Source organism: Besnoitia besnoiti, chromosome IV, assembly GCF_002563875.1.
Source record: "Besnoitia besnoiti strain Bb-Ger1 chromosome IV, whole genome shotgun sequence".
NCBI lineage: Eukaryota > Apicomplexa > Conoidasida > Eucoccidiorida > Sarcocystidae > Besnoitia > Besnoitia besnoiti.
Window position 1 is genome coordinate 1,674,545 of NC_042359.1, and position 20,920 is coordinate 1,695,464.

The following is a 20,920-nucleotide window of genomic DNA, read 5'->3' on the forward strand; positions in this document are numbered from 1 at the left end:
CTTTCTACGACCTCATTTTCCATTCCTTCCAGCGCCCCGAAAACACCCGGGAGTCGGTGCCGAGGCGCCAGGGGTGCAGCGGTGCTGGAGAAAGGCGCGTGTACGTTGGAAAACAGCAGAGATAGAATTGTGTTAAATGCCTGGTATTCGACACAAACAACCGCCAGAAAAACGGAAAAAACTCGGGAAGCAGCTTTACGGTAGTACGCGGCAAAAAAACGGAGAGATGATGAAGACAAAACGGGTTACCGAAAATGAAAATGCGGCGACGTATCGCATTTTGTGTTGTATACGTTTAAGGCCATTCCGCGTCCGTTGAGACCCACGGATCGGAAAGAAAAAAAGTCATTAAGACTCCCACTGACACGACGTAGATCCGAACGTCTGAAACTTCAGGTGTTCAACAACACAGAAAAAACAAACACATACGCCAAGACTATCGAGATCTGCGCCAGACACATGAGGTGCTTGCATCGACACACAGACTCCCTTCAGAGAGTCCCCACAAAAGACGTGACTTCCACTTCGCCTCCCGTTTTAATCATACACTGCTGCGATTGAGCAACTCATGGTCGCGGCCTGAACTCCCTTATGTTAATCTTTGCCTCACTGCATCCCATCTCAGGCTCTCTCGAGCATCTTTCGTGCCTTCTGTTCATGCCCAACCTTGACATTGGCAGCACTGATCGAGTTAGTAACAAATCAGATTCTACCCCAGCTTTTTTTGTACACTTCCGCTCCTGCCGCGTCGGTTTTCTTTCTCTACATCTCAGAGTGTGTGACCCTTTACAGGTGGGACACTAAAAAAAACCGTGCCTGAAAGCTCAGTTGTTGCTCGCCAGCAGCGCCCACCTGGTGACTATCGTGTTTCATATCGTCGGGGCACCCTTCTGGATACCCTTCACATGAGCCGCGCCCTTTTCACTGATCGGGATTTGCCTGTCCGCTGAAGCCCTCCCGATCTCCTTATCTCGTTCCGCTGCCCTACTCTCTCTTTGCATTTGTCGCGAGGCTTCCCTTCCTCCTCAGGATTTAACTTGTAGGCGGCACTACTTGTCTCGCCCTCTCCGTCTCTGCAACCTGCAGGCGAATCCGCTCTCTAGAGTTCGTCGTCGAGGTCAAACGAAGCGAATTCGAATTTCACGCGCAGCACGTAGCGCATGAAAATTTGATTCTGCAGACAGGCAAAGGACGGAAAACACCTCGACATAGGCACAGACTGAGCCAATACAAAATCATTCGAATGGACGCATCCACTGCGACGGCGTCGCCACTCTCTACAGGATCCATAGCAACCGCATGCATTCGGAGGCGAAGACCCGAGCGGCCTCTCGCCGCAGTTTGCTGCGCACCTAGGCGAAGACAGTCGGGCGCGTCGTCGCCACAGAGGCAGAAAGAAAAAGATGCATATTCACATATACGCTTATGCGCAGAGCGAGAAACAACAACGAGTGACGGGCGCGTAGAAGACACCTAGTTGCCTCGCGTGCGGTAGGAGCTTAGGACCGCAGGTGCGTACCGGGTTGTAAACGACGTATTCGTTGTAGAGCAACGCAGTGTCAGCCCCTGCAGACGCGTCCTTCTTCGCCTGAGCATTATCAAGCAAGAAAAGAAGATGCAGCGCGACAGGTGAAGACTTGGACTCAACCCGAACCAGGAATCCGACCGCACTCGCATAGATATATATATATATATATATATATATATATATATATATATATATCTGTGAACATCTCTGGACATCAGTCCACTTATGAGACGATGCCAGCGACTACAAAGCGCTGGTACGAATGTGACGCACACAGTAGGATGCGACGGAGAAGACCGTCATCAGACACCCCGCTGCCGCGAGAGACATAAGGATGTAGATACCTGCGTAAACGTAACACTATAAATAACAGACTCACAGATATATGTATTCATATACAAAGCTGCAAAAATATATACCTAAATATTAATATACATAGTTGTGCGAGTGGAGGCGTGTGGGAGTGTCTGATTCTGAATTGGCGCGCCGGATTCGGGGCGAGCCGCTTCGACAATACGGAGGCAAAGCCTGCTGCGCTTTTCGTTTCGTGAGAGAGACCGTAAGCAACCCGCCGCAGCCACGCGACTTGCCCTACATTCGGAGTCAAACGCAGCGAGGGACTCACTTCATCGACAGCCTTCTTGTTCGACGAGCAGCGACCCGTGCGCGCCTTGACCTTCGAGTCATCGATTGCAGAATCGACCGTGATGTCATCCTTAGCGTCTGGCGCGGATTTTCCAACTGCCCACAAGCTATGGCAGCCTGAACGACAGCGAGGCGCCGACAAAAGCATAACGGCGAGCGAGCGCATGCCCAGAGACAGCTGTCTGGCGAGCATGCGACACTGCGGGCGCCGACGCGTCTGACACCCGCCTTTGCTGGCTCTCCAGACAAGCACGCGCGACACACACGCCGCGCGCACGCGGTTGTGCAACGACTTCAGAAAGAAAGGAATCCGGAGAGAAGCACAGCGACGCTTCGATGGCCACGGTGCCTTCGAGCTGCGGCCGGAGTGAGCTGGGGAATTCGACTTTTTTATGCGTGTGCGGCACAGCCGCCAGTGCCGGGAAGCACGAGCATGCGTGGGGGGCCGTGCTTCCGGACCTTGCGTCTCCGAATCCCGCCAAAAGTTTACCTTTTTCTTCGCAGCGCTTCGCGGCCTCGGAGTCCGCTTCGAGCCGGACATACGGTTTGCCGAGCCCGACTTCGCATAGCAGCAAAATGCCCTCCGGATTCTTTGACGTCGCAAAACAGTACTGCGACGACTTGCTAGCCTGCAAACACGCAGCCAGGAGACTTCGTCGCTATTAACACATATAATTATAATATAGATCATATATATAAGCGCACGCGAATGGATGTTCAAGGAAATACAGGGCTTCCAAGGAATGCGGCCGCAGCCGCTGGAGCTGGACAACGAGGGAGAAACATCCGAATATACATATGCATATCACATATATGCAAGCATTCATAAAGATATACATACATATACCTTCACACATATATATATATATATATATAAATAACATATGCCTGCAGGAGGCTCCAGCCTCACGATGACAATCAGAACCTGTCTATGCAGCAGAGCCTGAAGGCGAACACTGCGCGTTCCCGGACGACGAGAGCTTCGGGGCGGGGGATCCGCGAGCTGCGATTCGAGTCTCCCTCACCAAGTCTGCAAAGTAAACACCCTTGTCAAACATGAAGCCCGACGAAGGCGCCTCCGGAGGCGCGACCTTCAGACCTTGAGACAAAATGCTCGCCCAGTTCGTCTGGAAAAAAGTTCAAACGCACCAGTGTCGCACTACAATATGTACCTATGTAAATGCAAACATGCACGCATGCACATGCGTTATTATATATATGTACACACATATGTATATATATATATATATATTTATGTATATAGAGCAGCCACGCTTCATACTGGCATATACATAGTCGGCACACATAAAGTCTACCACTACGCGCAGACCGGTTGGATACACGCACGTACGCAATTCACAGACATTTTCTATCATGGAGTTCGTGACTCCCGCGGAGAGCCTTCAGCGGCGACGGCGCCCACGCCCGCACACCGTGTCGCTGATTCGCTCGCCTCGCATGCAGTGGTTTCTTCTTTTCGCTTACCAATCTGGACCCGTGCCACAGGAGCATGCGGTTGTCGACAGATTTGTTGAACCTTTCCTTTTCGTTCTTGCGCTCGCACTTGAAGAGCTGCTCGAGCACCAGCGTCCACGTGTTGTGTGTGGGCGCATGCGTGCGCTGGAGCATCGTCTCAACCAGCTTCCACTCTTCGCTCGCGCGCTCAACAGGCTGAGGAAACGCAGACAGCCGGAGGGCGACGTCTCAGCCGGGGCGCGGACGCGCAGCAGCCGAAACCGCAAAAAGAGAGACCGCGCGACAGCTGATCTCAAGTGACGCAGTCGACCGCGCCTCCCCACACGCGAGCGGAGAGGCGAGTGTACGCGGGCCTCTGCATTTCTGTCTGGGTCGGAATTTTCGCCTCTTTCGCCTTCACGCTGCACCTACCTCGAGCTGGCACTTAAGCTGCTCGTACTGCGCATCGACCGGGTGTTTGTCCTTGGCGTTCTTCATCGCACCATCCAGCAGCGAGTTCGCCACCGAGACCTGAGCAATAAAAAACGTAAACGAAGAAGGAAACGAGGATGCATAGGCGGCGCCTAGCGTGCACAGCGCTACGAGGCGACAAAACACGAAAACAAAGATATCGGAATGAGACTTACGTCGAGGAGCTGCTCCATCACCTCCACCTTGGTCCGCAGCTTGGCCAGGGAGTCGATCACTGGCGGGACGGCGTTGCGGGCGAACTAAAATCAGAAACGAAGAAAAACGGAAGACAAAATAGGGTTTTTCCTGAGAAAAAACCGCGACGCTCGCACGGAAGAAGACGATGCAAGCGCGGACGGACTCCTCAAGAGGACGCATCTACATGATGCGCACATAAACAAATAAATATATGAAGATATGCATATATATATATATATATCCAGTTGGTATCTCATGCGGAAAGCAACGATGCACCTACCGAGGACTTGACCGCACGCTGCTAAATGTGTAGGCGCGCATGCATATTCCCAGACACAACCTGAAAACCCAGATAATAGCCTAATGCTCTCCATCCCAAAATCGAGTTCCTGCCGCGAGTCTGGGCGTCGGGAGCCTTCTAGCTCTCGCGCAACCTACAACGTGCGGAATTTTATTGTAGAACCGGTTGGTGGCGTCGGCGAGCTTGACGCTGCAGAAAAAGAAACAACCGAAAGAGCACAGAAGCAGCATGCGTGGATTCCGTTTCCCGTCTGCGCATTTGCATCCCAGCACATCGAAATGGAGTCCTGTATCGAGACCTTTCGCAGAGGAGATTCCGCGACCGCGCGATCAGCCGATCCCCGCCAGGACGGAAATTAGACGTTCAGGTGACGGAGGCAGTAAGCGCGGACCTGAGAACTGCCCTCGAATCGCACTTGACTTCTTTTACATATATTTTTGTGGAGAAATCCGCAACCTTCTGGGGTGTGGGGACATCCACTACAACACGGCGACAGAGTCCCCTCGCGCGTCAATCGAGGGATCTTTCTGATGGACGCCCATCCACCAAAGTCGAAGGCGCTCCTCAGGTGCGATTGATAGCCACTTTTTGACCAGCATTTGCTTCAGAACAGAGAGCTCGCTTACACCCCCATCAGCGAGCTCTCGCCGGTGTGAGCTGTACTACCAGTAAGGCACTCATCTGTTGCAATTCTTGAAAGCTGTTCTTTTCATTCCGACTTACGCCACGCGCTGCGTCGCTCGCTGCTCGCCAGACTCTTGAAGGAGAGCTTGGAGTTCCTGAGGACGAAAGGGCGAAAAAGCAAATAGCACTGACCGCCGGTCAACAAAGAAGACACAACGCGCACAAAGGAAGAGGAGAAAGAGGAAACAGACTCAACGGAGCAACCTTGCGACGAAAAGACAGAGAGAACACGCGGAATCAAGCACGTTGCTCACAGAGAAAGGAAGCTAACAAACCACGCGAAACAAGGAGAAAGGGTACGGGAGCTGAAGCGAGAGAGCCAGACGACAAGATAAACAGACAGGAAGACAACTCAACAGCGTTATACATGCATTCCTTGTCTAAGAGCTTGGTACTGAAGAGCAAGAACGAAAGAGGCGAAACACGGAGCAAACAGAGAAAGGAAGAAGGTCTGCACACGTGTGCATACGGACGAAGAGAGAATGAAGAGAAGAGGGACAGATGTCGTAGAAGCACCAGTTCAGGGTTTAGGCAGGCAAGAGAAAACGGCCTCAGGCAGACACCATCGCCAGGCAAACTTCACACTACGCAGCTGAAGCGCTTGCTTCGCTTGTCCACTGAAGGAATCAAAAGAGGAGATAGGAACAACGCATTGAGCGGCCCCTGCGCGCAAATGAGCGGTCAGCGGTCCGCCAGGCAACACAGGAGACGCGAAGGCGACTTCGACAAAGTGGAAGAAATGCCTACCTGGAGGACTGCGTATCCTTCGCTCAGCTGTCGCTTCGAGATACTCTCGATAGGCATTCTCTGCAAGTTCAGGTGCTGCTCAGTCAGAGCTCTCGCGGCCATGTCGCCTGTGCGCAAAACCACACATCGGAAAAACCCAACACTCAACGCTGTGTGCAATGGAGCAAGACAACAGACGTCAGCCAGACCGCCACTGTCCTTCGTGCCACTCGGGTGCTCAGAAAGCGACAGGCGATGCCGCTCGGGTTCGAGTGAGGCACTGAAAGACGCTAAACCTCGTCTAGCCCATCCTTATGCAAAGCCATCGCTGTATCTCGTCAGCTTCGCTGTCTGCCAGACTGGCAACTTGCGGAATGAACGGCCACGCCACCAAACACACGTAAACACGCACTACATAATACATATTCATATATATACAAATACGGACTACACATACTTGTACACTATGCATATATATACTTATACATACAAGGATATATGACTGTATGTGGGGATGGCTGCAGACGACACAGGCGATGGAAACGGGGCGATTCGAAGGCGCGGGGAACGGTGAAGGAGCAAGGCGAGCAAGGTGCCACTCGGAGGATCGACAGCTTTCAGCGGGAGGCGTCCGCAAGCGCGACAGTCAGGTACGCACCGCGAGGGCAAGGCTCGGACGGTCTCCGCGGAATCACCGCGTGAACCCGACGAGAAAAATTAGAAAATAGCACGAACAAATGCAGAAAAAATAGAATACATATATATACATACATACAGGCGCGCACTGCTCTAAATATGCTGCACGTGAGCCTCTCGCCTTCGCCTTAATGTGGAACGCGCCTCGCGAGCAAGCGTCTGTCAGGGTAACTTACGATCGAAGATGAGTTTAATGAACTGCTGCACCGCGGGCGCGAGAGTGCTCTCCGTCTCCACTCTGGAATGTGCAAGGGACACGAAAGCTCGAAAAGGAAGAATTAAAGCAGTAAAGGAGACAAACGGACAGTCTGCGACATCTGCAGCGCGATCAGTGAGTGAGAGGCGGATGCAGGCTGACCACGGCCCACCGTATTGGAGACAAACCTCGCGCAAATGATTCAGGGCGCCTGCATCAGACAAGAAACCAACTATCAGCCAGACCGGCGCCCCAGCACCAGAGTTGAGCTCACTTGATATTGCTCGCGCCTTCCTCGGTTTTCGTCTTCTTTTTCTTGCGCTCGCCGTCGCTGGTGTCCTCCTTCACTCTTTTTCCCGCCTCGGCATGCGCGACTTCGGTCTTAACTTTCGTCTCCCTTTCGCCGGGCTTCTGCGCGCCCTGCTCGGGCTCGTCGTGAGCATAGCCTTCCAGCTCGACCACAGCGTATCTGAGGACATGGAAAAGCCAAAAACCATTGTTTAATTAAGGAAGGCGAAAGAAAGCGACGAATCCTGTCGTATCTCGTAAAAGCAGCGGACCCGAACGACTAGCGTTCGATCTGTCTGAGACTCCAGCGTCGGCTTCCCGCCGCGACGATGTCTACCTACGTGGGCAATACGATATAGAGATATACATAGATCAACGCGTGGAGATATACCAATTTATTGATCGTTCCGCAAGTGCGTGCAGAGAGATACAAAAACGCAGAGATCTAGGCATGCAGGCATCCACATGCATGTAGGCCGGGCTCCAGCAGTGCGACCTGGCGACACAGTCAAAGTTTTCGTTCGCCCAAAGGGAAAAACCCGCGTAGCTCTCAAACACACATGCCTCTTCGTAAATACACGGATCTACAGACCGAACACCAATTTACGGATTTACACCTACGCAGGCGCGTCCGTACCTCCCAGGCTGCTGAGGCGTGTCGAATCTATCCGCGAAGGAGAAACCCGTCAGACCGAAGAACTTCGATTCAAAGGCGCCTGCGAAACCAACCCCGCAGAGAACAAACACCGGCAAAGGAATCAGAAAACGGAGGAAATAAGCAGACAAAAGCTGAAGCTCCACTTTGCCACCGTTGATAGAGAACTGAGTAACACGATATCTGTGTACATTCGCAAGTAGATGTCTACATATGTATACATATAGATGTATATATATATATATGGCGATGGAAACAGACATATAGGTTGAACTCAGCTCGAAGAAGCCAATGGAAGACGCGAAAGCTTCACCTGGTACACAGATCTGCGCGATGCAAGAACCGGACTATGTTAGACAGCCTGACCGTCACATGCGCGTTAACCCGCACCTCGGGCGCGAAACTTCAAACACCTCAGAAAAAGCATTTATATATACGCACATTCACAAATAATATATAAATATATATATATATATATATATTTATATAGAGATATGCGTGTCGAGCGCGTCGACAAGTTCATGCGAGCGGCAGCAGGCACGCGAGCCGCATGCGTGCCCCTACTTATGGCGCTTTTGAGACTGGACCCATGGCTGTATTGGCGGTAGTCGTTGGTGACTTTGTCGTCTGCACCGAGGCGACCCCACCGGGTGAAGAGGTGATACGTGGAGTTGGTCTGAATGAGCTGGAGGTTGTAGTATTTGTTGACACCTGCGGGGGCAAACAGAAACCTCCCGTTCTACCGCGACGTGCGACAGGGGAGCTCGCTCGCGACCCGCCAGCGGCGCGTTTAAGGGCGAGGCAAGCGAGCCGACGCGCGCTCGCCGTCTCCGCCACTCTGCCATCTTTGTTGACGACTATGATTGCGTACGTGCAGGCAGATGCACACATAAAATTGCTGGAAACCAATATGTGGACATCGAGTAACTCCGCAGAGCATGGCGCCCACGAGTCCCCTATGTACACATGCACGAGTATCTATATTTATCTGTATCGCTACCTATCTATCCTCATCTATAATCAGAAATACATGTATGCTTATATATACCCAAACAGGCAGACCGACGCAGCAAGTGGACGTCGAGGCGGCGTCGAGCATCGCACACTTTGAGCGTTTTCGCGTCGCGCAGGCGTTTCTCGTGGTTCGTTTAGCCCTACTGTCTTACGAGACACGAGGCATTCCGAACTTGGTGGGCGGCGCTACGAGAGCATGCGACGCGGTTTCGCTCTTAGCATACCTGTAGAGATATCGGTGAACTGCGTGGAGACGTTGTACGCGTTGCGGAACTTGTCGACGTAGATCTTGCCGCCCTTGCGGCTGAACAGGGGATCGACCTGATGCAAAAAAGGAACGCATGCCGAGCGCGAAACAGACGCCAAGACTGAGGCACACGTTCCTGCGCACACACTCTCGAATATGCACAAAAATACCTACATGGATACATGTGCATATACTGAAAGCGATCGCCCACGCAAAGCAGCGTGCAGAAGTACAGATATATATATCGAAGTACATAGACATATAGATACCCAGAGGTCTATAGAGATAGACCTGTAGCTACTGAAATAAATATATAGACATTCACATATAGATATAGATCTACGCAACTACAGGTGTAGACGTCTACCTATGTATGAGCATCACTCCAAGCACACCGAGTCTCCGTGTGCCGCACTCGAGAGGCGCGTTACACACGCGAAAAAAAGTCGTTCGATTTAGTCGAGCCGCACAGAAGCCTGCGTACGCGCAACAGAGCCGATCCGGCTTTAATTGTTGGCCGCATGACGCTCGCCTTGGCGGTGGAGAGCGCCTGAGCCGCCTCGAGCTTCTGGAGGGCTTCCGCGACACGCGGGAACGGGCGCATCAGCTCGCCTTCAACCAAATAGTACGCGGCGAACTTCCGCTGGCGAAGCAGGAGACCCTGAAAGAAAAACGGAAACCCGCTCCCGCCGCACCCCGCCAGTGCTGATACCCCAATACACAGTAATATATAACTGTACATGATCGTACGCCCCATATACAAAACTATATATATATATATATATATATGGATGTAGATGTCCGTAGGGGGGTATGCTGGATGGAGGAGGAGAGAGGGTGAGCTTGGGGGGCATGGAACTGCCGCGTTCGCCCAACCTTTGAGCGCAGGTCAGCTGAGAAGATATTTCCCGTGCTGCCGCCGTTGCTCTCAGACGAAGATGTAGCTGCACGATGTGTTACGCCAAGCAGGCCCCACAACACGCACATGCCTGGCGAGGAGCGGAAACGCGTGCGCTGCTATCCAGTCTCTCTCTATATATATGTATTTAAACGCTTATACAAATATATATGCATATATATGCATATGTTCATCTACATGTGAGAGCGTGTTTGCATGGGTGCTTCTGAAACACAATTTGGCGACACGGTGGACTGCGAGTCACGGATTTCAGAGCGCAGCGGAGGCTGACAATGCGGCAGAAAAAAGACACACACAGACAAAAGACCACGGGCATTAATAGATTGACGTCGTGTGCGAAGACACGAACGCGGAACGAACCTGCTCCCGCACAAAATGAAATATTGACTTATGTGTGCATATATATTGATACATGTATATGCCTGCGCCGCGTACTTTCGGCAGAGACTCGGAAACCTGAGCAAAGTCCTCCGTCTTCCGCAGCGCCTTCTTCACATCGGCGAAACTCAGCTTGGGTTTGACGCTCTTCCGTGAGACCAGCGCGGTCACGAAGCTGCACTGGGGGAAGCGAAAAAGAAAAGAAAACAAATCTGAACTCGGAGCGACATCGCATCACAACAGAAAGCGCGGCCTTCGCGCCAGTCAAACAGAACTCCAAAAGGCCCGCCACAGCGATCTCAGTCGCTCACGCTTCCTTTCGAGTGTTCCTGGATGGCACCTCGCGCGGCGATGACTACCAGCTACGGCGTGTCTCCCGCATACTCGTCCCCATGCACATGTCTCCTTCCTCACTCAAACACAACACGTTCTCCCTATTTTTCGCCGTGACTCGGCTTTACGCAGAGGACTCCCCCAACTCATGTGGACAGCCGTGCCTCTCTCACCCGCATGATCGCCACGCCTGCGAGCTGCGCATCTCGGTAGCGCTGCGAGTCTTTGGCGATAGCCCAGGAGTCGTCGCTCACGAGGAGAATGTCAGTATCGCTCTCCAGTCCTTCGCTGCGGAAACGAAGGCAAAGCCTACCATAAACGGCGCTGAACCCCCACATCCAAATTCCGAAAACCCCAGCGAAAGCCCGGCTACACGAAGCTGAGAGACCCAGTCACCACTGCGTGCCGAGCCTCGCCGGGCCAACGACGCTCCTGAGAGGAAGCAAGACTCGCGCCTTTAACATAAACATACGAAGCGCTCTGCTCCTACCAGACGCAGACGACAAGGCAGAGGCGGGCGAGCGTCAGAGAAGAAGGAATGCACGACAGGAGAGATAGCCCGCGGCCAGCGAATCTGTCTAGAAATTCACCAAACGCGCATGCATCCGAAGTGCCTCTCACCTGAAAACGCCGCCATGCGAGACGATCAACTTCGCCAGCGCGGGCCTGCAGCGAACAGCGAGAGAATGCATGCCGAGAACGCCTGCCTCGTCGCCTCGCCGGCGCGGGGGCGGGTGAACACGCATATGAATCGCATAAGGAATTGACCGACGGAAGATAAAAACCACGGCGCACAGCACCCGTTGACGCCACCGCGGGAACCGCTTTAGACGCAAAAACAAGCAAAAAAGCTCGAAGTTGAGAGGGAGACCGAGACGGCTTGAAGGTGCGCAGAGCCGAACCGGAAACCCCCATGTTCAGCTGTCGTATTGAGTCCAGTGCGGTATCCACCTCGCGTCAAAATGGCTGCACGCCTCTCTCGGTAACCCAGACCAGTGACAAACATGGTTCCGCCGTGCCAGAGGCCGGCGCAAGAAAGACTGATCGACGCAGAAGCGGGGACAGGGAGGGTGAAGGCGAGGCGCAACCAAGAAAACCGAAAACACGCGGCTGCGGCGTGTTGGCAGCCCCAGAGCAACGGCGAGAGGGAAGCCAGCGGCCGAAGAAGCGACAAAGACAAAAAGCACGAAGGCCAGCAATATGAGAAATCCGCACAGCTGCGAGAGAGAGACAACGACGCAAACGCATGGCAAGGTGAAGGGGACGAACGTGAAGACGACTAGGGTTCACACGCATGAGAGAGAGGTGGTGAGCAGAGAGTCGGCAGAGCTCCAGTCTATCTCGAGACGTCCCCATGCCCTACCGTGGAGGATGTGTTGTTCCGATGCACGCAAATTTGAGGCCAGTCAACTCCTTCCTCTTCGGAATCTCCTTGTCGTCTTCGCCTTCGCTGTCGTACTTCACCTGGCCTCTGCTCCCGACAAAGACCGGCATTCACATCACAGAGAAGGGATTTTCTGAAAGCTCGTGCCTGAGAAAGCACTGTCTACACACACGACTCGAAGCGGTTTAGGGTGGAAGGCTGATGGCATAAAAGTGTTGCTTGCATGTCCGCCAATTCGCGCTCTCCCACGACGCGAGGGACGCACCGCCTCAGCGCGGCGTCCGCGCCGAAGCCGGGAAAGGTAACGGTGACAATCTGAAGCATCGGCGAATATCCCAGACGCGCGAGCTGAGAGAAGATAGAAAAATCGAACGCAAGTGAAGCGAACGGCCCTCAAAACCCCGTCCGCCCCCGGCGAGCAACAAGGAGACAGGGACGGAGCTGTCCGGTGCACTTACACTTACTTCTTAGGAGGCTGCCCTAAACGAGCGACACAGAAGCGAAACACACGAGAAGGCTAGAGCGAGTGAAATGCTTTGAACAGAAGGCGCGCCACTTCCCGCTTGGACAACTATCCGTACGCATGCATATATCACTGTACACGCATCGGCATATAAACGTATAGATAGATAGATGAATTGATACACAGGTCACTAGATAGATGTATATTTATATGTGTGTCTGCTCCTGCGGCGTTCCTGAAGTTCGAGCTGCGAATACCGATGTTGTGACAACAGAGTTTCCACACTCGACAAGCAGGCAGGGAATAGCCCCTCTACAGTCGAGCGCACCAGAACGACCGGGACCTCCCCGCAGTCAGTGGAGCCACCGCAGACAGAAAGCCGGGCTGAAGAGCCCCGCGGACACCCTTCTTTAATTCATGGAAAAGTGATTTCAACACAAACTTTCCATCCGAGCTGACGCCAGGCAAATCCGCCTAGTTTTGTGCGGCCTACCGATGGGGTTGCCGAGCTTGAGTGCGCCAGGAATGTCTTTCGGCGGCCTCCACTGGCGGAGCACAGGCACGCGCTGCGCCTCGGGCTGCGCGGATGAAGAGATGAACGCAGGCACGCATCAGGGGAGAGTTTGCAAGTGTCCAAAGCTCGCAGGTATGGCTCATTCACTCCCATGGCCATGCGCTCCGGGAAGTCACGCAAGTAGTTGGCTCGCGGCGGTGAGCGTCTCGAGCGGCCACCCTCAGGCGCGCTCCGCGCTGCCTCACGCGGCGAATACAGACTTACGGGGAGCGTGAACAACTCCGTACGCGTCAGGTCGGACTCCTGCACGCCCGTTACGCTGTTGTCCGGCTTCTTCTCGGGATTCACAAGGTCTGCGAGGCCGAAGCGGAACGAGCAACGCATCGCCGAGTTGGGCATGTAGCCACGGCAACGGATCTCGGGGCCCTCCTGGAGGAAAACACCACACAACACCGACTGACGTGGCAGGCCGCGGCGTACGCATAGGCGCGGGCAGACTGGAAATGGCGCTGCGCGCGAAGCCGCAAAGATTGTGATATCTACGACGACTCAAAAGGCCTCCGCGGGAGACTCGCGACCGGGCAGAGCCTAACGACAGCCAGGCGCCGTCGCGCCTAGCCGGGAGCAACGTCGCCATCCAGTTTGCTTGTTCTCTTTCTCCCAGAGGCTTTGCTCTCGCGCCTCACCTGAAGAAGTGCGCGAGTGCTGCACAGCGGACAACGCGGCAAGAGGCCGAAGAGAGCTCCGTCCGCGATGATCTGAGCGGCCTCGAGCGTCTGCGCACAGAAGAGAGAACGCAGTACCAGACAAACGCACACAGAGTCCGTGCATCCAGCGGATGGCGAGAGTGAAAACGAGCGGGTCAAGGAGAGGACAAAGGCGAGTCACGCGCGAGGAGAGAAAAAACCCGAGAAGAGAGGTCCACCGCCCACCCAGCGCGGCGCGTGCAGGCCCGCGAGGAGAAAGGAGACACTTCCGTGCGCCTGAGAAAGACGAACACCGGCGAAACACGCAGCAGCCACTCATGGAGCCCACTCCAGGAGGCGAGCCAAGACAGAGGAAACAGGTGTGTCGCTGCACAGTTGGGGACGCCGCGGACGCAGGCGTCCCCCGTCCGACTGCGGTGTGTTGCGCGTACCGAGATCTTTTTTTCGTTGTAGAAAATCTCGTTCGCGTCCAAGATGGCGAGCAGCTGCTTCTTGGGAAGGTCCTTCAACATGTCTACGAACGCCCAGACACCCTCGGAGCGGCGCTTGTACTCTTGCACCAACGAACTGAAAATAAATTGCATGCTCATCGAGGCTGGCGTGCCGGGTGAACGCGCGGACGAAAGAGGCACGTTTCCAGGCGCTGAACGCGCGTCGCCCCTGACACTCGCGTGCAGCAACCGGGTTTGTCTTCAGACAGTTCTTTCAGGCAGAAGACAAAAGCGGTGGGGCTTGGAAACCCTAGGAGGAAAAGAAGCGAAGATAAAGAAGGCGGTTTGAGAGAGTCTGAGTGCGGAAGATGCCGCAGCGAGGCGAAAGCAACAGCGGTGAAAGGTCGAGGAGGTGAACACAGAGGAGAGAGGACACACTGCGGCGCAGAGATCACATGAGATGACACATTACTCACTGGTTCTCCTTGACTCTCCCTCCAAATTTCGCGGCGACCTTGAGCACGTCATCCCACCGCAGCGCTTGCCAGCCTGAACAGCAAAGGCCACACCCGTTCCCACAATCTGCATGAAAGAGTTTCTAGCGAGGCGCGGCACGTGAGCGTGCGGCAAGGCATACAGCACCTACTCCACTCACGCAGACGCACACGGGAAGTGATACACGCGTATGATGTATATATGTATTGTGTGTGTATGTGTAGATACAGTATTGGCATCGGGTCAACGTGGGAGGCACGTCTCCGCAGGCAGGCTTCACTGGCCGCGACTAAAGGCCTATTCAGCCGCGATAGGCTCTGGTGCGCCCCCCCCCCTCTCCTTTTACTGTATAGGGTAGACTGGCGCGGCTCTGCGTCAAGCAGGCCGTTGCACGTTCGTGTAGACTGCCGACACACACGCCCGGTGCGCGATGGGAAGCCGCCACGCCAGCCAACAGGCTGGGGAACGTCGAGGGGATTTGAGTGTAACTACCGTCACACTCAGATCCTCTCTGCAAAGCGAAGCGGAGGATTAGAAATGCGGTTTTCTCACCTTTGAGGTCTGCGAGAGTCGGTTCATAGTTTGAGCTACATCGCAGATGAATCTTCTGAACGTCAAAGCCGTCGTGCCACGGGCTCCACACTTTGCGGAGGAAGCGAATCGCCCCCTCGCCGATTCGGCCGAGGCAAACCTAAAGGCGGAAAATAGGGCAGTCGGGTGCGTGTGCAAGCGGAAAAAGAAAAAGCACAGATCAGGGGCAGCCACGCATCCGCTGTCGACGGGAGGCGCACTGGGAGGAGGAGAAAAGCGTCAAGAGACAGAAGCAAAGACAGCCGGTTGCAAAGAGGCCTCAACGACTCTCCTCTGTGCACGTGTGTGTGTGTGTGTGTGTGTGAGGAGACGCTGAACGAAACCGCATAGGTCCGCGTAGGTTGAAAGCGATACCAAGTCATCTGGAAGTCGGGAATATATATATATATATATACGCACTGAAAGCGGTGCGGTGACAGCCCCGGCTCACGGCCGTTCGGGAAAACAGCAAGAGGAAGTGCTGCTCAGCAAGAGGAGGCAGAAAAGGTTCGTTCGCCAAGAAGGTGTAGAGGCCGACGAGCGCACTCTAAAGCCAGCTCAAAGAGCAAGGCAGACTTTACCTTGCAGGTTGCGCGGTCCGTGGGAGAGTAGTCGACGCCATATGGATTCGGGATCGGAGGCCGTCCATTGGACGTTTTCGGCGCCATGGTGTCGAGTCTGCGCCAGGAGTTGCAATTCTTTTTCGCCCGTTACCGACCAACGCTGTCAGGCCAAAGCCCTCTCCCTCTCCTGGAAGCTTCTGCGCGACCTAGCCTCACGTCTGCCCTATTGTCTGCGTCTTCTCCCTCGCCTCTACCGCTTGGAGTCTCAGACTCGAGCCGATCTGCACGGCCTCAACCTGAAAGGTAGGCTGTATGCTGTACCGACTCCAGCTGAGCTATGCAGAGGAGAAAGCGAAGACGTGGGCGACGAGATCTTTGAAGCAGGGAGCCAAGACACGACAGAGTATTCGACGGCACAAGAGGAGCAGCGCAAGGCTTGCGTGACAGAAGCATCAACGCTGGAGGAAAGAGGTGATGAAGGAGAAGCCACACGACGCGTAGGTTCGTGTAGGCCTACTACCGTACCAGAATGCCAAGGTCGCACACCTGCAACGACGCATGTGCAGTGCGACGAACCTCCACGAGGATTTCGCGTTCGAAGTTGCTGGATTCGATGCAGCACTCGCTTTTTTTATGCTTGAAAAAAGGTTCAGAAGCGGAGAGTCCCGCGGACGGAGACACGGCATAGACCTGCTAGCTGTCGCGCAGCTGCGAAAAACGTCCAAGCCAGCCGGTGCCTCTCCAAAAAGTGTGCATGCAGATGATGGAGAGGCCGATGCTCTCGGAGGAGTCTCTTCCGCTCGCAGCCACCCGTTTCTCCATCCCCAAAAACATGCAACGTGAGAGGGGAAGGAAAACACGAAAAGCAGGACAACCTGGCAAGCTATGGGCGATTTCCTTCGCTCAAGACACCCCGAGGAACTTCTTGGCACAGGTGCAATGGCGGGTGGCAACGCGGAGACGCTTGGATGGAGAAAGACGAAAAAGGCGTAGCCGTCCCGGTCTGCAACAGAGATGCGGAGAAGCGAACTGTTTACGTGCGCGACTACCCTCCTTTGGACTGAGTAGCCATTCGATCTGGCAAAGGGCTGACGTTCTCTCTCAGCAGAGCGGGCTGCCCACTCATGTCCCTGTCTCCAGAAGCCGACGCGCGAGGATAGTATCGCGTCCGCACAAGGCTACTTCTCGACGCGGCAGTTCACCCTTCCGTTGCCTTCTCCAGCTCCATACGAAACCTCAGGCCTTCAAGGCGGGTCTGAGAGCTTTACACCGGAGAAATTCGCTTAGAAGGACCCGCGAGGTTGGCAACTGCACACTGGGCGTTCGCCCCCGATAAGCGGCTGAGGATGTAGCGCGGGAAAGATCGGAGACACTGGCCAAAAACAAGAGAGGCCTTCTTTTCTCCTCTGTCAGCCAGGCTGCAGGCATCTTCCGGAACAATGGCACCAAACAGCGCGTAGTTGCTTCGCAACAACTCTGCAGCGCGGCAACTCTTCAACCCTAGCTCTCTGCGGTCTCTACCACGTATCATCGACGGGGCGCCCGCTTCTGAGCGTGGGCGGCGCGCATTACTTTGCAGGGGCATTCGCGCAGCGAAACCTTGAGCACTCCCATATGTGTTTTGGAATGCCTCGTAAAATAACGTGTCCGAAGGCTACTCCAGTATAAGTTGTCTGGCGTCGCGGAAAAATAGGCGGTGTGGCGGAGGAACCTGTTTTTTGCTGCCGTGTCTGAAGCACGCAACAGATCAGCAGAACCAGAACGCGCAGCTGTGTACGGGATGGGGCTGAGTGCGCTCCAGCTCGCCCTCTTGTGGTTGAGGACTGTTGTCATCCTGCGCTCAGCCACTTTAGGGTTCTGCAGAGGGCTATGAACTTCTATTAGCCAGCGAACCACAGCTGTGTGAGATGGGAGACAACGTCGCACCCCCGTCCCCATCCGCGTGGCGGTTTCCTACGTCGATCTGATCCGCGAAGGCTTTCACTGTTGCCAGTGGCGACGTTCTCTCGTGCTGCCAATGTATGAGCGCTTCCGCGTGTGCCTTGGGTGTGTGCCGTCACTCGGCTCGCGGTGCGGAGTGCTCGAACAAAACTGAGTCCTGAGTCCACCGCACTCGCGCTGCTTCACTCAGTTGTCCAGTGTCAAGTGGTGGTTCGGCGACGGCCACCCGAGGATCGGAGCGCCCTTTTTTCAGTGTCTTTCATTTTCCGTGCGCTCTGCCGCTGCGGAGACCGCTCGAAATGCCTGCGCCGCACTCATTCCTGGGCGGCGCCGGTCGAGGCAGACCTCAGCCATCGGTGAGTGTGCTGCCCGGGGTGGGCCTCCCTGTCCAATGCAGACGTCCAGCGCAGACACCACAGCTAACGCTTGTGCGATGTGCGTCCTTGAGATCCCGCGGGTGCGCGTTGGGTGCCTGCCGACCGCGGCAAACGCAGAATTGGTGCCGTCTACGTCCTGAGGCGAGCTCTGGAAAGATGCAGTGTCTTACAGGTTCGGCAGTAGCTCTTCAGAGCGAGTGGCCTCCGAAGTGGCGATGGCGCGCCGTGATTGGGCTCGTGTTTGCGGTTGTCCAGAGCCTGACCTCCATTCCTTCGCACGCGCAGCCATGGTGCAAGTTTGACCTGTCCGTAACCGGTGAAGAAGCACGAAAACGCAACTGTGGATTCGTCTGCCCAAACCCATGGGGCGCCGAGGATCCTCATGCGTGCGGCGACCCGCACCCGTGCTGCTGTGCGCCTGTGTGCGATAAGAAGGAGGCAGCAAAACACGCGTTCATAGGCATCAACTGGTCAGACAAGTACTCGAAGCTGAAGCTAAGTCGAGAGCGGATGTTTGACATTCTTAAGCACAACGGCTTCTCACATATCAAGCTTTTCTCGCCGGATGGTCTTGCATCTATTCTCAGGGTTTACGGCTCCGATGTGCACGTGTATGTCGCTCTGCCAAACCGGATGCTCACACATCTTGCCAGCGATGAAGCGTATACTCTGCGAGTTATCCAGCGCCAGATTCAACCGTACGCACACGTAATTCGTCTGCTGATCATAGGCAACGAACCTCTCATCTGTATCAGAACAGCCGAGTGGGCTGCGAAGCAAGAATGTGGTTCTCTAAACATCCCTGCGAAGCTTCTCCCGGCGATGAGGAATGCGAAAAAGGCGCTCAGCAAGCTCGGCCTGGGGAAAATGCCCGTGACCACGGCGTTCAATGGGGGCATATTGGAGATGTCAAGAAATCCCTGGACACCCTGCATTTCTGATTATCGTGACGTCGTGAAACCAATTCTGCGGGAAGTGTGGACATTTCTAGGACAACAAAGCCCTGCGGCTCCGTTCATTGTGAACATCTACTCTTGGTTCGCCGCCATGGGAGGACACCTCACACCCGATGTTTCTGTCGGAGTGCCATCGGAGTCTGGACGTATACCGAATGACGGCGTATACCAATATTACTTCAACTTTGACATGCAAGTGGAGATGCAGCGGGTTGCAATGTGCAAGAACAACGTGTCGCACCTGGATTTGTGGATTGGAGAGACAGGCTGGCCATCGGCAGACAGCCCGCGTGCAACTCTTACGAATGCGTTCTACTATACAAAACATGCCGTAATGCGTGCGCAAGGCATGACGCTGCACAACTCTACGTTGGACACAATTCGAACGCGAGGGCTCGCCTACCCAGTTTTCCTCTTCGAGGCCTTCGATGAAATGTTCAAGTTCGAGATTGAGCACGGGAACAAATTCGAGAACAACTTCGGCCTCTTCTATGAGAATGGACTTCCGAAGTGGGCTACCCCTGACGGCCTCCTCAGTATCCCCTTGCCGAGAGACCCAGGAAATTCTACAGAGCCCGAAGGTCATACAAGCAGCACCAAGCCACGCGTCTCGCCTCGGCGACTAGGTGACGACTTCTGAGTATTCTTCAGGATTGTTTCTACTCCGACAGCATCCGTAGCACGGGGGGCTGCTGAGCTCCTTGTGGAGTTTCGTTAGCTCACATCATCTCCCTACACGTCTGACTGATATTCCTCATTTTTCTTGTCCTGCGGTATGGAGGCGGCTGTGCCTATTACACTGAACACGTCACACCTGGTCAATGGAACAGAGTCTGCCACTAGGACGGTTCCACGTCCGTGTTGCCAGCCGCAGCCAAAATTTGTGGGCTCTTGGTGGGCTAAGTCGTCGTTTTGAACGTTCTGATTGCTAGAGCGGGACATATCAGCATTCAAATATGAAGACTGACGTCCGGCCGGAGCCCGTGCCGGGGTACCAACTGCGTTTGTGCTCGATGGCGGGAACACACAGTGTGAGGAGTCAAGATTTGAACGGCTGCTGCCGCTCCGACCTGCAAGAAACATGGGGAAGAGGCGCTGAACCCTCTAAGGCCATACCAAACTCTCCTCCTCGGTGATTGGCGCCTTCGCACTCGACTTGTCTGCCATCCTTGTCTCGCGCACTCGATTAGGGGGCGTGACTCCGCGCCGAGGCACTATGCCTGCCGTAGTGGTACTCTGCCGTGTCAAACAGGGCCAGGCATACTGTGGAAAAAGTTGATGAAGGAGCGGGCTACCGACGACACACGTAGCCGGAATGTGCACCGGCTCGCCGCAAACTTCATTCTCTCGTGGCACCTCGCAAGGTTCAGCCCTCCAACCACGCAGAGAAACGGCCTTGCTGCGTGCATGCTACGTCCGTCGGTGTACAGCAACCAGATCAAGCGTCATGATCGGTGTTTAGGGGGAATTTGAGCTGACCGCTCCGGATCTCACTTGCGATCTAAAGAGAAGCTGTTCCTCATTCTACACGGCAAAACTAGCAAATCCGCAGTCTGAAACAATGCAAGCACGTCACTCCAGTCTTCAGGAGCTCTTCAGCTCTTCGAGAGTCACTCGAAACGAACAATGTGTCCTTGCTGGATTTTTCAAATCTTCAATGCACATAGTCGCACCATCCATGCGAAAGAAACTGACAATTCGGAAGCTGCAAGGCGCCGGTAGTTTAACAAAAGAAGGGCGACGAATGGCTAGACCACTTCACCATATCTCTCTTCAGCACCGTCC

The 20,920-nt window shown here is 54.5% G+C and overlaps 2 protein-coding genes across 2 annotated transcripts; one reads left to right on the top strand and one right to left on the bottom strand.

The window, feature by feature from the left end:
* Positions 1-1,099: 1,099 nt before the first annotated feature.
* BESB_053840 (poly(ADP-ribose) polymerase catalytic domain-containing protein) lies at positions 1,100-15,966 on the bottom strand (the record flags this gene model as incomplete). The annotated part of the gene is made up of 29 exons (XM_029363819.1): positions 1,100-1,174; positions 1,520-1,588; positions 2,154-2,290; positions 2,664-2,802; positions 3,199-3,300; positions 3,659-3,844; positions 4,061-4,159; positions 4,276-4,359; positions 4,736-4,787; positions 5,322-5,377; positions 6,030-6,136; positions 6,881-6,942; positions 7,175-7,369; positions 7,826-7,904; positions 8,408-8,554; positions 9,082-9,178; positions 9,589-9,747; positions 10,459-10,581; positions 10,908-11,022; positions 11,356-11,400; positions 12,098-12,205; positions 12,583-12,598; positions 13,075-13,159; positions 13,360-13,524; positions 13,782-13,871; positions 14,234-14,369; positions 14,710-14,782; positions 15,281-15,419; positions 15,880-15,966. 29 exons carry the CDS (start codon positions 15,964-15,966, stop codon positions 1,100-1,102), a joined length of 3,027 nt encoding a protein of 1,008 aa, XP_029219742.1.
* Positions 15,967-18,335: 2,369 nt separating this feature from the next.
* BESB_053850 (glycosyl hydrolases family 17 protein) lies at positions 18,336-19,775 on the top strand (the record flags this gene model as incomplete). The annotated part of the gene is made up of 1 exon (XM_029363820.1): positions 18,336-19,775. One exon carries the CDS (start codon positions 18,336-18,338, stop codon positions 19,773-19,775), a length of 1,440 nt encoding a protein of 479 aa, XP_029219743.1.
* Positions 19,776-20,920: the final 1,145 nt, after the last annotated feature.